Raw genomic sequence first — 17,220 nt, forward strand, 5'->3', positions numbered from 1 at the left:
AGACAGAGTTTGAATATTGCAAGCAAGTGCAGCTGTTTCACCAGGATAGTGTGCCAGATTTGTTCGGGGTATTTGGAACTGCTGCTTTTTTTGTGGAATAGAAATCTCATTTTAGAAGTGGTCTGACGCCGTCCATTCGGGCAGATCCTGCTATCTTCACCACTCCCTCATCATTGGACTGCTTTTTGTGGAACTCTCAGATCCAGAACACGTTCAAACATAATTTTTTATATATGGGCTTACTCTCTGAGAAAGTCTTCTGGAAAAGTGCAATGTTCAACAGAAAAGCAATTTGTCCTGTAAGAATTGATGTAATACAAGGGGGAGAGTGCAGGATCAACTTAGAAACACGTTCAGTTAAACACACAGAGATAGTACTGGAGGAGACAAGAAGAATGAATAAATTAATCATTGTATAACAGAAATAATGACGTGAAATTTGCCAATTTCCATCGATCTCAGTTTTTCAGAAACAGAAGAATGAGATAATATCTTAGCAGGTTTCCAGATTATACAGTGTTGTATTTGTGATGTCCAGATATGATTGATTTTAAACATCATGGCTCTAGCAGTTTTCAATTTTATAAAAAAATGCATGGAACGCAGTGTCAGATCTAGAAGCGTGGGCATTTAGGTCAAAATATCAAACACATCACCTCCACAGCATTCTCTGCAAAATCCATTATCTTGTCTGTGGCAGCAATTCAACATCAACAGACTTCTGTTGTTATTCAATAAATGTCTACTGCCAGGTGCAAGCGTGTCGATGACACTCAAAGATAAATCTAGCCATTCAACTACAAATAGGAATGTCAATAGCAATGGGTTCTTCCTGGGTCATACACATTTAATTTGCAGAGGACTTAATTTATGCTGTCTTTCACTGGGTACTTCAGTATGAAAACAAAGGAGTACCACATCAATTGTTAAAAAGTATTCCTGAATCACATGGGGCTTTTTTTTGTATAGATGCTTTTGGTACATAAAATTGTTTTTTAGTGTGCCATTCTACCAAGAAGTCCTTCTGTTAGGGAACACTGATAAGATGGCAGCAAAAACATTAAATACTGTTTATGCTGTGAAAGAGATGAAAGGAAAATCTTTCCAGACTGTGATATCTCTGGATTTTATCTGGATAGAACTGGTGCTTCAGATTCCAAATCACTTAGATTTGAAAAACTGTCAAATCTGGAAAGAACAGTCCTCTGTTTACTAGGAAGCTTAAATATTTAGGCTGAAATACAAAATACCATTCTTTGAAGGATTCTCTTTGGAGATAAAGGAACTTATCTTCAGTTTTGGTTCTATGTCGTAAGCAGGATGAGATTTCAATAAGAGACATCATAATTTATGAAATTCCTAAGAATTCTTGAGCAACAAAAGAGCAGACTTATTTCTGTCAACTATGAGAGATGGTTCTGCAGGGTCTAAACTGAGCAATAGTTGAAGAGCTGTTTGTGAAAAGGCTGAAGTATATACTTAGTTTTAAACACATAACTGGTCCCAAACACATATGCTTCCAGTTAAGCTTGAGTGTAGACGGTCTTCTGAATGATGTCAAAATAAGTTGGTACCAGTGTGCAAAGGGGAAAGAAGAGATGGTCTTGAACTGATGTTCTGGTAAAACAAGTTGATGGGATTAGCTGTTGCTGCCTTAAACCCAAACAAACATTGCTCCTATGAATAAAAAGCTATTTTCTTTCTTTTATTAATCTACACTGCCTTGGCTCCTAATATCTTGCTTTAGCAATGCTGTAAGAAGTTCTGTTTGAATAGCTGCAATACGATAGAAAATGGAAAAACAAGATGAGGCAGGAGGCAGCTTATGAAATAGCAATATGTTAATGTACTCCTGTACAATCATGACCAGTGCCTTTCTATTCCTGTAATCGCCAGGAGGTTGTTCTGAAAGCAGGAGGATCAATGAGTGATGTTTATGTGCCATATCATAATTTTAGTTGGGTTTTAGTGGGTGCTTGGGGTCTGGCTGTCAGTTCCTGGCCAGCCATCTGACACTTCTGTCCAGCTCTTACCGGCTTATGTGTTTTTATTCATACTTTGTAGCTGGTCATAAAGCTGACCTTTACAAATGTATGGTCTGTGATATTTATTTTATGAGAACATAGATACTTGAGCCAAACCAGACTACACCTAATAAGCCACATTCTAATTTCCTTTACAATATTATCTGTAAGCTGATTGATGGCATGTATTCCTTCAGTATTACAGACATGTTCATACCAAACATTGATATGACAACATGATAAATATAAATATGAATAATAAAATTCAGTACTTGTGTTAGATTTTTAAATAGTGAAGGATATGTGAAGAATAAGGTCTGTATAGACTATATAACATGTTGTTTGGATCACAGCCAGAAGAATCTTGCACGTTTACCACAGAGCTGATGTTTAGATTCAGCAGCATGTCTCCAGTGACTACCTGTAAAGCCTTAAATGGCTGTAAAATACATTGAGACTTAATCTAACTAAAATTTCATTGTACAGTCTTCAGGCGTATTCTCCAGGCAGAACATTATTTGTTTAGGGCAGCACAGGGATACATTTCCCAGGGAAGACATCCAATATTCCGCATTTCTAATACTGAGGCGAATGAAAAGAAGAGCACACGGAAGGTCAGTGACTGTGGAATAACATCTACAGCTAAGTTTGGGTTCATGGGCATGCACTTCATACAAACATGTGTAGCACATCACATTTTTCCATTCTGCCCAGTGTCAGTGCTCATCTGAGCTGGCAGTAGACTACAGATCTTTACAAGTTTCAGACCTTTGCTGTTTACAAACTGGAAGGTACTGGAGAGCAGATGGTAGGAGATGTATGCTCATAAAACAAACAGACCTGAGTCTTAGTTTGGTTGCTGAGTCATGCAATCTAAGCCGAAATTTTGAACACAAAGCTTCACAGTCTTCATTTTGGGAGGGTGTTTTTTTTTTTTTTCTTTTTTTTTTTTTCTCCCTCTTGGGAAAATTTTACAAGAAAGTTGTGGTTTGTGTAATTTTTACAAGAGGAAAAAAACGTATGTTTGGCTATGGACTCGATACTGATTATAAATAATGGATTGAGTAGTACACTGGAGACTGCAGACCTATCAGCACAAGATCTAAAAAGGCAACTGCTATCCAGGAAACAGTGTTAGGTCCCAAAAGTCAAAATCATACCTGAGGAAAATTCCTATGACTCAGACTGCTGGAGAAAAAGAATAAATACTGATGAATTAATTCAACGTTCTAATTACATGTTTATGTAAGGGAAGAGAGAAAGAAAAAGCATAAATGAAAACACCATTAACATGCTCTTATTTGATATCTGCTAAGTATCCATAAGATTTTGGATCTAAGAAGATGGAGTGAGTTCAACAAAAATAACCTGCCAGAGGATTTAAGAGCAGCTTGCCTCTAACCCTCCTAAACTAACATATATTCTCATCTCAGCTTGTTTCAGTGGAAATTTGAGAGGAGATTTGTGTCACGATAAGGCCACTTTAATCTAGAGAAACCTTTGTTACATGCTATTATTTCTGGTCTCCTGGAAAACTAATAAAATTTTAGTTAAACATTTGCATTAATTGATTCCCATTTTAAAACAATAATGTGGGTAACAATGATGCAGATGAACAAGTATTTCTGTAACGTGTACCTTATAAAAGTAAAGCTGAGAGAGGAAATATGTATTAATATAAAAAAAAGATCTTGCATACCATTTAAGCAACAAAAACCATCAATAGTCACTACTAAAACAACTGAGCTCAATCAGGTGACCTCAGTAAGTCACATCACATAACCTGGTGACAAATCTGGCTTACAAACTAAGACAGAAACCATGGTTGCTATCATAATTTCTTGCAGGGTTCTCTGGGATGTAAAGCAGAGACTGCAAAAGAAACTCTTACCCCAACCCAAGCTCCAGAGCTGAGCAGAGCCCATCCTCCTGCTGCTCCCTGTGCAGTGGGTGTGACTCCGGCCTGTGTGGAACAGGACCAGCTGCGATGTCACTGAGCACAGCTCAACAACTGGGTCGGGGCAGAAGCTAAAAGCCAATTTGTTTCTGAACATGGCAGGTGACCCATATCTCATTGACAAGACAGGCAAAATTTACAGCACTTCCCAGGTTATGAAACTGAGGAGAACAAGGATAACAAAAATCCTCATGCTTAGGAATTAAGCAAGAAAAAAGATCTGGAACACATGCAATCGCTGGAAGGAACATCTGGAGGTCATTTATTCCAACCTCCTCCTCAAAGCAGGAACGACTTCATTAGGTTTTGAAAATATCACTGGATGGACCTTCCACAGCCTTTTGGGCAACCTACTCCGGTGGTTAATCACTCATAGTAACATTTTTTCCCATACACCTACTCAGAATTTCCCTTGCTGCAACTTGACCATTGCTTATAGCCCTTTTGCTGTGCACTTCCAAGAAGTGCCTGGGTCTGTCTTCTCTCTAACTAGCTATTAGTTAGTTGAAGGCAGCAATTAGATCCCCCTTGCCTCTGGAGAAACAAACCACTGCCCCTCCTGACCACCTCCAGGGTCCTCTACTGGATGAAATCCAGATTAACAGAGGTCCCAACCCAAATGCACACAGCATAGAGGCAAGTGATCACTTCCCATGACCCATTAGCTCTATTCCTGCTAATGCAACTCTGTACGCATGGTTCTCCCTTCTGCAAGGAATCACTGTTGGCTCAAGTTAATGACCAGCTGAATATAACTCAAAAGTGAGCATATCTGCGCAGTCATGTACATCACATTTCTGCTATGCTCTTGAGAATGTGACAACTTTTGGGAACTATTCTCCCATAAAGAGGATTACGAAAAATAGCAAGGTGAGGATGGACTACAATGAAAATGAGCCAATCTATGAATCTCTGAAAAAAAAATCACAATAAAAACAGTTTAACTGTATTTTGCATGTGCATTTTATAACCGTATTCTCTTAAAGAAATTAAAACAGTTTCTATTTTGTAAGCAAAAACCTTGCTGATTGGCAGCTAACTGTACTCTGTAGCCTAAATTTCCTCTCTTTTTTAGACATAATTATGAAACAATTACAGAAATTACAAAGATGTTCAGTATTTTCTTTTTTTCCTTTCTGCTTAGCCACACTTGAGTAAACATTGGAAATTGAAAAAAAAATATTGAAATTTTGAAATTTTCCATTTAAAAAGTGTCTTAACTATTCCAGGTTACTTATTTAATAGAAAACAAATTAAAACAATTGTTTTCCTGAAGATGCAATCGTTAGCAGATCTCAGGATCACACCTCATTTTAAAACAAGAAAAACATTTTTTATTTTTCAACTCCCAATTGCATTCTCTATTTCAAATGAACTGGATATTGAATAAAGGTAACATGAAGAACATGCTCTCAATATACTAGACAGTGCATTAATTTGCACTGTTCTTTTAGTTCGTTACAGTTCCAGACATTTACAGCAACTTCCCAGTGACTAATGATTGCATTCTTTAAAAATTTGTCAGCAATCACATACTTTGAAGGTGATTTTAATTTAAATGATTTTAAGTGCAACTGAGTAGTGTAAATGTAGGGAGTACTAGCAACTATCATATGTTAACATTAAGGTATTTTTCTGCATATGCACCCAAGCAATTGAAATTAAAAATACTAACCTCAAAAGACAAACTTAATTAAAATTAAGTTTGACAAACAAATATTACCTCCTTTTCTTTTCCAAGATGTGCAAAACAAGTAGATAAAATCTATTGGAGAAACGTATTAAATGATGATCTCTCAGTATTAAACAATGGAAACCATCTGGGCTAACGTGAAATCATTTGGTCCATTAACTTTTAATTTTCTTCAAGAATTTTTCTAAGTGGAAAAATTTTGCAGACACTCATTTCACACTGCAATGCCTCACTGAAGGTTATGTTATTACACTGCTGCTCCTTAGATTCACATCCAGTTTATTCTTCACTGTTTTGCCCTTGAGTATCGTGCGTAGCCAGTCCCTGCAGGAGAAGCTGCCTATGCTTCACAAGGTTGGAATGTGAGTGAATGCGGCGTGAGATCCACGGGTTGTGCACCATGGATTGAATGAGCCCAGAGGACATCAAGAGGATGTGCTAATGCATCTCAGGACGCTCTGTATGCAGGTGTGTTGAACATCGGTATCCTTGCAGGATGCCTTCAGGATGTTAGACAGATCAGGGACAGCTCTACTGTCTTTGCTTAGGAACATAATTCATATGCACTAAAGGCAAGGACTGAAAGTTTCTCATAAGAAGATCACTTTCACCTTGTCTTTCACTCAGCCATAAGGCCTGGCTGCTGGGCTCTGAGAAGTCAAGGTATCTTCAGCATCTATAAGTCCCATAGGTGGGAAAGCTGGTATCAAGCACCACTGCTCTTGTCAGCTCTTTCTAAGCTCAGTGCCTTCCCCTTCCTCTGCTTTTGGATCAGAGGTGAGTCCCAGCACAGGACATAAAGCCAAGTCTGCCACTGGGGACTGGGAGCTGGGTTAGCGGCAATGCTCCCATCTGCTTCAGTTGTGATACCTCATCAGGACACTTAACCTCATCTATTCACATGTGGAAAAGTTATTACAAACCTGGATTTTGGCATAAGACGTAGTAAATATAAGAAATAATTAAAAAAATATTTTAGTATTTTAAAACTAAACATTTTAGCGTCTAACAGTCTAAATGACTCCACTGATCTACTCTGGTTTTTATAAAAATATTCAGTTTTTCAGATTTAATCTCTGTTTACAATGGCAGTGTTTGAACTCCTGAAAACTTTGCCCTTGGGTGAGACTGCGATATTGTGCACACTCCCTTAAAAGTGGCTGAGTTTTAGGAGCATGTGTGAGGTGGGAACTGTGGCAGAGAAATGGACCACGGATGTGCCAGCCAAAACATACTCCCATCCAACCTGGGATTAACGGAGATTTACCGTAACACTACGCTCTAATGAGTGACAAGAGCAAGGTGAGGAAGGAACATGTCTGTAAGTGCACAAGCTCTCTAGAGTGCCTTTGGGTTTCTTTTACAGGGATCTACCTGCCCTGGGTGAAGCTCCATGGGTGGCTGCAGATGCAAGCACTGCACAGTAAGGCTTTATACTCCCTTCAAAACAGTAGGTCGGTATTTCAGTGCCAGGCCTACAGCTGGCTGCAATGGCCTGAGAAAACATCTGAGGGGAAAGCGTGAGTGCCTGCCTGGGAGAGATCGCCTTGCACTCCTCAGGAGAGGTGTACAGAGATGGGGATGAGGGGGAAGGCAGAAGGGTGTGATGGTGCCCATGGACCCTGCCTGCACTACTCAGAGATGGAGTCAGTGGGAAGGCATCCCATCTAATTCATCCCCAGAAAATTCAGCTTCATACACTGTCATGGATACAGTATTAATTGAGAGTCAGATGAACAAAATTTGGGGTGTGACTCACTTTTTCTTAATTTCATAGAATTATTTAGGTTGGAAAAAACCCTTAAGCTGATCACAACCTGCCATCAACATAGCACCACCAGTTCCACCACTAAAACATGTCCCTTAGCACCATGTCTACACATTCAGGTTGGATACTAGGAAAAATTTCTTCTCAGAAAGAGTGCTGAAGCATTAGAACAGGCTGCCCAGGGAAGTGGTGAAGTCACAGTCTGTGGAGGTGTTCAAGAAATACAGATATGTCACACTGAGGGCCATGGGTTAGTGGGCATAGTGGTGATGGGCTGACAGTTGGACCAGATGATCTTAGTGGTCTTTTCCAACCTTAATGATTCTATGATCTCTTAAATACCACCAGGGTTGGGAATTCCATCATCTCCCTGGGCAGCCTGTCTCAATCATGGTTCCAAGGCTTTCTTCATTCTTTCCATGAAGAAATTATTCCTAATTATACAGTCTAAACCTACCAAGGTGCAACCATGAAGCCATTTCACATCCTATCAATTGTCACCTGAGGAAAAGCACTGACTCCTACCTTGCTACAATCTTCTTTCAGGTAGCTGCAGAGAGCAATGAGGTCTCCCTCTCAGCCTCTTCTGGATTAAACAACCTCAGTTCCCTCTGCTGCTCCTCATATTTCTCGTCTTCTAGTCCCTTCACCAGCTTTGTTGCTCTTCTGTGAACATGTTCCAGCACCTTAATATCTTTCTGGAAGTGAGGGGCCCAAAACTGAATACAGCACTCAAGGTGCAGCCTCACCAGTGCCAAGTACAGGGGCACAACCACTTACCTACTTCTGCTGGCCACAGTTTCTGACACAAGCCAGGATGTCACTGGATTTCTTGGCCACCTGGGCACACTGCTGGATCACATTCAGATGGCCATCAACTAACACACTCAGGTTCTTTTCTGCTGGGCAGCTTTCCAGACACTCTTCTCTGTGCCTATATCATTGCATTAGGTTGTTGTGACCCAAGTACAAGACCAGGCATTTAGCCTTGTTAAACATTATACAGTCGGACTCGGGGCATAGATCCAACCTATCCAGATCCCTCTGTAGGGCCTTTCTATCCTCATGCGGATCAGCGCTCCTTCCCAACTTGTGTCATCTGCAAACTTACTGAGGGTGTACTCAATCTTCTCAGAAAGATTATTGATAAAAATATTAATTAAAACCTACTTCAAACAAAAATGCCCCCTCGCCCTCCCATTTAGTTCACTTCCCATATAAGCACCACAGAGCTGCTGGTATTGGTGGACTACTCAGGCAACAACACCATTTATTTTGTGAGTAGGCATTTATATCTGTGTATCAGCATCAAGCATCATGCTGAAAATATTAAGGCTACAGGAAGAAGAAGTGACATTTGAATATGAATCACTGTCTGATTCTTTACAGTAATCTTATACAGTAAATATTTCCAAGGAAGGGGACCCTTCCATTAAAGGAGCTTAGATAAATAATAAAGCACAATGATTGCTAAGGATCCAAAAGACATATTCCTGAATTTGTTTTGATACGTATTTCCTTGTGGCACACAGAGGACTACAATTGCTGTCGCTTACCTGTCCTGGCTGTTCACAGGCTGTCTGGTATCTTGCTTGTTGGCATAATTCTTTTACCCTCTCATATTTTGGCAGTTGATTAGATTGCTGAGTGTTTTTATTAGCTTCCTCTTTCTTGCGAAGAAATTTGCTTTAAAAAAAAAAATTGAATATTTAATATACATTTTTCCAAACTCTGGAGATGATGAATTTAACTGGAAAAACAAAGCTAATTGGATGCTAAATGTCTCCAAAGGAAGAAAATCCCCACATTTCTGCTGGAGACCTTTAATGACAAAAAGTCATGTTGTGAAAAAAAGGCTCACTTGATTTTCTGGAAGTTACCTAAGGAGAAATAAAGACTACTGAAATATGTTTATCTGATACAGTTCAGCACCATTCACACATAAATGTGTGTTCTTTCACAAAGGACAATACTGTGAAGCAGTAAAATCTAGCTGAAAAGCCCTGATGAAGAGACTATGGGGCTTCCACACTCATTCAGCACAGTGTATCTAATATGCACTGTTTTGTAGTACTCACACAAGATTTTCATAATCTGAAAAACTATAAAATATCACAAGGAAATCGCTAAGAACTTTTTTAAACAGAGAAAATTTTCACAACAGGAATTGTCAAGGTGAGAGAGTAAGGAGGTATTAGAGAAAAGAGTATTATAGTCATAAATCTCATTTACATGTAATTCTTTTCTTAGTTAGAACAAAAATGAAGAATGCTTCTAATCTGTGGTGGAAAATACAAAATCAGTTGATAAAAGGATATTGCACAGCTGGATATGAAACAGAGAATTGGAAAGAAATGAGTCAGATGATGACATAAGTAGTCACAAGTACAATGTTAAAGAAGGAGGAGGTATAGGCTAGGAGAGCTGCCAGAAAAACATGCTTTCAAACTTCTTAGGGGGAAGGGACCTCACAGCACAGCAGTATGCAGAGCCAGTGGTAGGAAATGAAGAAACAAGTCAGGTCTGTAAGTTTGCTTGCAAAATTTACAACTTCTCTGACCATAAAGGGAAAGAAGAGAGGGCAAAAAACGAAAACAAAAGAGTGTTCCCACCAGGCAGGCTCTCCCAAAACTCTCTCACCCCTAATAATTACCCTCTTTCCACCAGGAATGTGTCACGCCAGATTTTGGTCTTCTTGTTTGTTCGAAACCTGAAAGCAAAATAATAATATTTACTGCTGACACCTATATACAGCACTGCTAGTGTTAACCATTAATTTTTTAAAGCACACCCCTCTGCTTATGTATACCTGCAGTTTTATAGATATACTATTTAAGAGGGCTTTCAAATGAGAAAAATGTGGTTGCAAGCTTGACACAGTTTATTTTCATTGAATCTCTTTTCCCACTCTGTTGTTGATTTACTTAGGTGTTTTCTCCTGAACTGGCAAAAAAAACTCAAGTCTGAGACTCACCTATTTCCTGGTCTCTCCAAGTCTAGAAGCTTTAGGACAGATTTGCCATCCATATCTGGAGGTGTGTCAAGTCCTGCAATATCCAGAATTGTTGGTGCAAGATCAATATTCAGAACTATCTGAGGCACTCTGTGAATCAAGAGGAAAGGTCACAGTGTCATATGTTCAATATGGAAGTCTTTGCATATCAGAATTAGAATGAGAAAGGTAATGAATGTTTACCAGGGATTTGAAGACGTAAAGCTTTACACAAGAGCTATGTTTAGAAACCCCTCTTTAAAGGCTACAACTGTGAGAGTAAGGGGTCAATACTGCAGAACATCATTAGAAAGAAAAAGCTAAGTGCAATAAAAGGAAGAGGGGCAATTGTCATGTGATACTTTTCTGCTTGACAAGGAGGGCATATAGCCAGCCATTCTGCTGCAGAAGGTGAACAGTAAAGATAAGCGTCTACTTTTCAAAGGCAAACCCCAAACCTTTACAGTAACCTTCAGGTCAAACCCTTCCTTCTTTACATTAGGGGTGATGGAGCACTAGAACAGGTTGCCCAAAGAGGCTGTGGAGTCTCCTTCTATGGAGATATTCAAGACCTACCTAGACACCTACCTGTGTGACCTATTGTAGGATACCTACAATACCTGGGTACCTGCTTTAGCAGGGGGGTTGGACTTGATGATATCTTGAGGGCCCTTCCCCTGCGATTTGTGAAACCTAGCCTTACAGCAGTTATAGGTTATACAGTTTTCCCCTCTACATTATAACTTATTAATAATATACAAAGTGAAAGACATTACTCTTTTTAGGAGTCATTGTTCTGCAGTCATAGGGCATCCATTATGAAATGAAGCTAGACAGAGTGATAATATTACAAGTACTTAGAAAAAATTTATATTAGGTAACAGATTTACGAAAGACATAAGAGAACATACACTGATCCTGGCTCTACACTTGGCCCACGAATAAAGAAAGGAACTCGAATATCAAAGTCATATGGCATTGACTTCCCCTTGACCAGTCCAAACTGCCCGATATGGTAACCATGGTCAGCAGTGTAAATAATGTAAGTATTCTCCAGCTCTCCCATTTCTGCAAGCATTTGGTATAACTGAAATAGAGCACAGGGAAAACTTTAAACATGGCAAAACATGATTTCTGCATAATCACGTAAAACAATTATTTTACTATTTTAGAATCAAAGAATCAAGCATGGCATCAATGAAATTACTGAAACTGACATTTTGGGAATGGGCATTTTTACATCTTGTCTCTACTGTGCTGATGAAAACATTCACCATAGAAGTTCAGCCTCACATTGCACAGAGGGGAGTTTACTCTGAGGAAAGAGAGGAAACCCAGACAATTATAATACCAAAATATGGTACTGCTAATGTAGTTGCATTAGTGTGTCCGAAGTGAATGTATACTGAAACACAGCTTGGGAAAAAAGCTCAGCTACAGCTTTAGGGTAAATGTTGTTCAGATTTGATTTACTGTGTTAGTCTACAGCTTTCCCATTCCTTACAGTTGTGGGCTGGGGAAAAGGCTGTAAATTTTTATTAAAGTTTGAAGAAATCTCTCTAGGGGAAGAACTTTGGTCATGGTGCTTGAATTTTGAACAAAAAGTCATGCAAACTACACCTAACAGTTCATGTATCACATTACCTATAATTAGCAGTACACTGCATTGTGTAACTTTTGCAAACACGAGCAGACTGTCACCTGAGTTGCTGTGATTTGCCAATTCCCAAATTTCAGATGAAGGACTAACTGTGAAGGGACTGTGTGAAGTTATCATGTGCTAACCTGCATCTATCCATGAGAATACAAAGGAGATGCATCTTTTGTTTATGCAAGTCTTTATATTAGCCCACTGACTTTTCCATTATAAAACAAACAAACAAACAAAAAAATAGCAACAGCTTACTCACTCAACAATTAGAAGATGCAAGGAAGGAGTTTGGCACTACACTGAGAAGAATATAACCAAAATTAATATGGTCTGGGAATATGTAGTGCAATTCTTTGCATCTCAGGAACTTTCCCCTGGCTGTGATTGGTGAAGGTAAGGAAAGAATTTACTTAATTTTGTTACTGACTAGTAAGAATGACGAAATAGGGCCTAAGAAGAAAGCCGGAGAGGAATTTCTTTTTACAGGGCATGCAGTGATAGGATAGGAGATAATAGTTCTAAATTGAAAGAGTGTAGATTTAGATTAGATAGGAGGACATTCTTTAGTATGAAGGTAGTGAGGCAATGGAACAGGTTGCTCAGGGAAGCTGTGGATGCTGCGTCCCTAGAAGTGTTCAAGGCCAGGCTGGATGGAATTTTGGGCAGTATGGCTTAGTAGATGATGTTCCTGCTCATGGCAGAGGTGTTGAAGCTAGCAGGTCTTTAGGTTCTTTCTAACCTAAGCCATTCTATGATTTTGAAGTATTCACAGCAGTTTTTTGAACTCACTCTTTCCATAGAGTCATCAACTGACATCAGGGTCTGAAGTCTCTTGCGTTGCAAGACGTTTGTGAACTCCATGTGGATAGGCAGCATGGGCCCCGTGTACTGCATGATCCAGTGCTTATCCATGTTTGGTGCGTAGTTATAGCTGGGGGTGCTGGGAGAAAGAGAAAGGATCTGAGCACTTGTGCAGTATCATAGCCATCAGGAAAGTAGGAACTTGTTTAATACAGCAACAGTCAACAAATGGTTAAATCACATATTATATGTGGTAGCTAGTATTCCTGATGGAAAATGTCAAACATCACTTCAGTGGCTTCCAGTCCTTTACTTGTCTTCTGAGATTTTTTTCAGGCTGTAAGAATGCTAGCAGATCCACGTTATTATCTGGGATATAGAAAGACATATTTGTCAAAAGAACCTGTAATATTTGTCTGAATGATGCATCCCATAAAGATGAGCAGAAAAATGAAGAGTCAGAAATCCAAGATGACTTCTGCTTAGTACAAACGTAAATTGTCTTGATGCTTCCCATGAGAAAACTACCTTCATATAAGTTAAAAGAAACTCACAAGAATTACAGTTTCCTGTGAGATAAAGAATTTCAGTAGCCAGTGATAAGAACAGCAACACCAGAGTTATCAGTTCTTAAGATGCTGTGAAACCATTAATTTTTTCCTCTCCCATCACCAAAGGCATATACAGGCATGGAAAGGACCCTAAGCATAACCTCACAGAGCTGGCTGCCTGTGTGCAAGGTCAGCTCTGAGACAAGGCAGAGTTGCAGCTGGTTCTTTTGACTTCAGATCCACGTTGAGCCTCCATCACTCGCTCTTGGTTTTCACCTGAGACACATCTCAGTGATGCCCCTTGATATGGCAGGTGTGCAAATTCCACCCACGCCAAAATGATGTACAAAACAGAGTGCATTGCCAGAGTAACATCAACTAACAAGACTGAACTAATACTGCTGCCAATACTAGTGCTGAGGAGGAGTATGGCACAGAGTTCTACTCAATCAAATAATACTGCTTTAAGAGTTTGCACCAACATTAAACGGAAGGTTTAAGAGGGGTGTTCTAACCACAAACTTTTGGATTGTTAAAAAAGAGCAAATAAGAGTTAGGAATATCTTCCTATAAATACCACCTCTGAAGAAAAGGTACATCAAAAACCATGTGAAAAAAATTGCTACACAAATGTAAATGGTACAGGAGTTTTCCATCAATCCTCTTTTCATTTTTAGTATACAAGACAACTAAAAGGTGAACTGAAACTAAACAAAATCTGTATCCTGTAATTTTTTGACCTACGTATGACTGTTTTCCTCCTCTACCATTTGCAGAATCTAGACTTTGCTTTTTTTGATGAAGTTTCTCAGTTTTAATTTTTCTGCATTTCTAATAATATGCTGCAGTATTTAATGCATAAATTGTAGCATTACCTTTGAAAAATAAATGTAAATTGCGAATGAAAAAATGCTGTTTTATTATTAGCTTAAATTGATTCCTATGGTTCTAATTTCACTTTATAGTAGAAGCGTTGTTAATAAGTCTTCACATTGTGATAATTTTACAATGTGCATTACATAAAGCTATTTTTTTTTCCTACAGAAATATTTATGTGCAGCTTGCTGAGGTAGCATTGACCAATATCAGAAGATTGTGTATTGACAACCAAAGCCTTCCATCACACCTTCATTTAGCTTTCACTTTTTTTTGTGTTGTACACAGACATGGAATGGTGGATGCAATTATCTTTCGATATATGTAAGTAAATAATATATATATATAATTACAACATTAAAAAAAAAAAAAAAAGAGCAACTAAACCATAAACATAGGGAGTTGGACACCAGTGGTTTAGTGGGCATGGTAGTGATAGATTGATGATTGGACTTGATCTTAGAGGTCTTTTCCATCCTTAACAATTCTATGATTCTATAATCTTACTGTTTTTGCTATAGTATATTTAACATACAACCAGGTATTCTGAGTATAAAAATTGACTGCACAGCATAATGCACTGATAATCAAGCACAGTAAAAAATGGACTCCATGCTTTAAATGGAGACCACTTTGAGAATTTAGGTGGCATCTGAGTAATACATAAGTAGCACGACCAGCTGATTTTGAGTGACCTACTTAGCCACCAGCATCAAGTGAGAACAGGAATGAGGCGATGGTATCACAGGATTTGTGAAAACTTCCTTGAGACTAGGAAGTATGGAGAACTGAACAAACACAGTTGTAAACTGGAACTCCTTTTCTTCTGGAAATTCTTATAACTCAAGGTTGAAAGTCAAAATCTTGGCATTTCTCATTGAAATCTCATTTTTAAAAGGAATGTTTATACTACTGCAAAATTAATGAACTTGAGCCCAAGGGTACAGCCCTCTAGGTTGTCAGCTAGCCCCTAACAGTAGCAGAGGGAGCCTTAAACCTTGAAGAAACAAGTCTTAGGAGCTCTGTTCACCTATCAGGTATTAAGAAGACAGAAAGTAAGAGTGTTTCCAGTGCAGTTTTCTCTGTTTCTTTGGAAGTTTGTCAAATGAGATATTTTCCCATTAAAGTGCTCAGTCCTGATTAATCAGCATTTTCCAGCAAAATGAAGCTTTTTTTCTTTTCTTTCTCTCTTTTTTCCTCAGCAGACTCCCGTCCTGAGTGCTCCTGCTGAGGAAGGATGAGGTGGCTGTGAGCCGCGCTCAGCCTTCTGCTGTGCCAGGAAGGAGAGCCAGCTGCTGAAGCAGGATCAAGTCTCATGTTCCCAGCCCACTGTCAGAAGCCTACTCCACTTAATGGATAGTCTTTAAAAGCAGCACTCAGGGGTTTAGCAGGGCAGTTAAAACCTTTCACAGACACTTTCCAAATGCATTCTGAATTTTCTGGGTGAGAAATGCAGTAGGCAGAAAGCGAACACAATTTTCCTCCCAAACAATTCTTGCAACAGGGCATTCTGCAGATTATTTAACTCTGGGAACCAATGGGGAGAGGTGAGACAGAGGTCCTAAATGGAGGGGAAAGTGTAATAAGGAAGATGCAGAAAGGAACTCAGAAGCCCCATAACCAGTCTGCGTTCCTTATACATCCTTGGATTTTGTACCATACAAAAGTCCATGTGAAAGGCACTTCTTGACAGGTGTCCGATCTGACACCCTCTGATTTGTCTACCTTTTTTTTTTTTTTCCCCTAAAACAAACAGAAATGAATTCTGGTGAGAACACTGCTTGTCTGAGAACATTTCCAAACAGACAGACCCCTTCTGTGTCAGTGATAACTGTTTATCATAACATTTTTTTCCTGAAGCAGCTGGTGATATCAGCTAAAAGTTTGGCTGTTAGAAGCCTTTGAAAGTGATCATGGGAAACTTTCTACTCTTCCATTTTTGGGAAAGGCTTTGCTCTGTACTGATAAGTACTGCTGTAAAGTAGCACATTCATCTACATTTATTTGAGACTCTTCATTACTGGGAAAATCTGGTTGAAAGCATCTGCCATGTCTTCTACAGCCTTTTGTTGGTCATGGAGGCTATCTTATCTTGAGCCCATTTGTTGATCCATGGCCAGAAGACTGTGCTAGGTACCTTCATTATTTTCAGCTTCTCCATGGCCTCCAAGTCTGTCAAGGAGCTGCCACTCATCTGCCTGTCAGCCTTTGGTGCTACACTGCTTTGGTGCAGTGTCTGATTTCAAGGTCATTCTTGCCAGCAGATCAGCAAATAGAAAAGCACTTCTTTAACTTTTGATTGTGTGCTCAAGAAATGCATGAGAGTTTATTTTACATGTCACAAAAATATATAACTTGAAAAAGTGCACCCCTTCATGTAAGTCAGTTCAAAATGACCTACAATACACTACATGAACATTAAATCCATAGAAAGGGTAAAGATTGAATAAGCAGATTACTGAATTAGAAAGGTACAGTATTTGCCCCTCACATGGGCTATAGTAGCCTGGGCTAATCTAGACAGCTCACTTACGTTCACCCATACCACACAACTTACTACACACAGACTTTTTGGCTCTCCATGACAGATCTGTTCTGGCAGTGTGCAGAACAGTGGAAGATGTCAGATTCGTAAGATTTCAAATTTAAACTGCTAATGTAACCAACAAAAAAATCCCCAAAGCTTAACAGAAACAAATATTGAAACCAGTCAGGTTCCTTCTCATAAGGACTTTCTCAGAATGAGAAAAATAATTCACCCTGAGACCTCATGATCATTTACTTATGTGAATAAATAAACAGAGAAATCATTCCATTTGATGTATACATCTGCAAAAAAGCAAAATCGTAAACTAGTATTAGCCTTCTCTAGCATTAGTTTACCATCTCTTCAGAAAAGGGATGACT

At 39.0% G+C, this 17,220-nt stretch overlaps 1 protein-coding gene across 6 annotated transcripts in view; it reads right to left on the minus strand.

Annotated features, from left to right (window-relative positions):
• SULF1 (sulfatase 1) overlaps positions 1 to 17,220 on the minus strand; it is a gene marked incomplete at both ends in the record, with an annotated part of 64,952 nt that overhangs the window by 21,548 nt on the left and 26,184 nt on the right. For 4 of the 6 annotated variants that reach the window (XM_079533790.1, XM_079533792.1, XM_079533795.1 and 1 more), the window contains 5 exons: positions 8,999 to 9,128; positions 10,096 to 10,152; positions 10,417 to 10,545; positions 11,346 to 11,521; positions 12,875 to 13,025. In XM_079533790.1, coding sequence (XP_079389916.1) covers positions 8,999 to 9,128; positions 10,096 to 10,152; positions 10,417 to 10,545; positions 11,346 to 11,521; positions 12,875 to 13,025 — 643 coding nt within the window. The remainder of the gene's footprint in view (positions 1 to 8,998; positions 9,129 to 10,095; positions 10,153 to 10,416; positions 10,546 to 11,345; positions 11,522 to 12,874; positions 13,026 to 17,220) is intronic. The other 2 variants (XM_079533794.1, XM_079533793.1) reach the window with 2 other exon arrangements.

This window comes from Tetrao urogallus, assembly GCF_951394365.1.
Source record: "Tetrao urogallus genome assembly, chromosome: 3".
Taxonomy (NCBI): Eukaryota; Metazoa; Chordata; class Aves; order Galliformes; family Phasianidae; genus Tetrao; species Tetrao urogallus.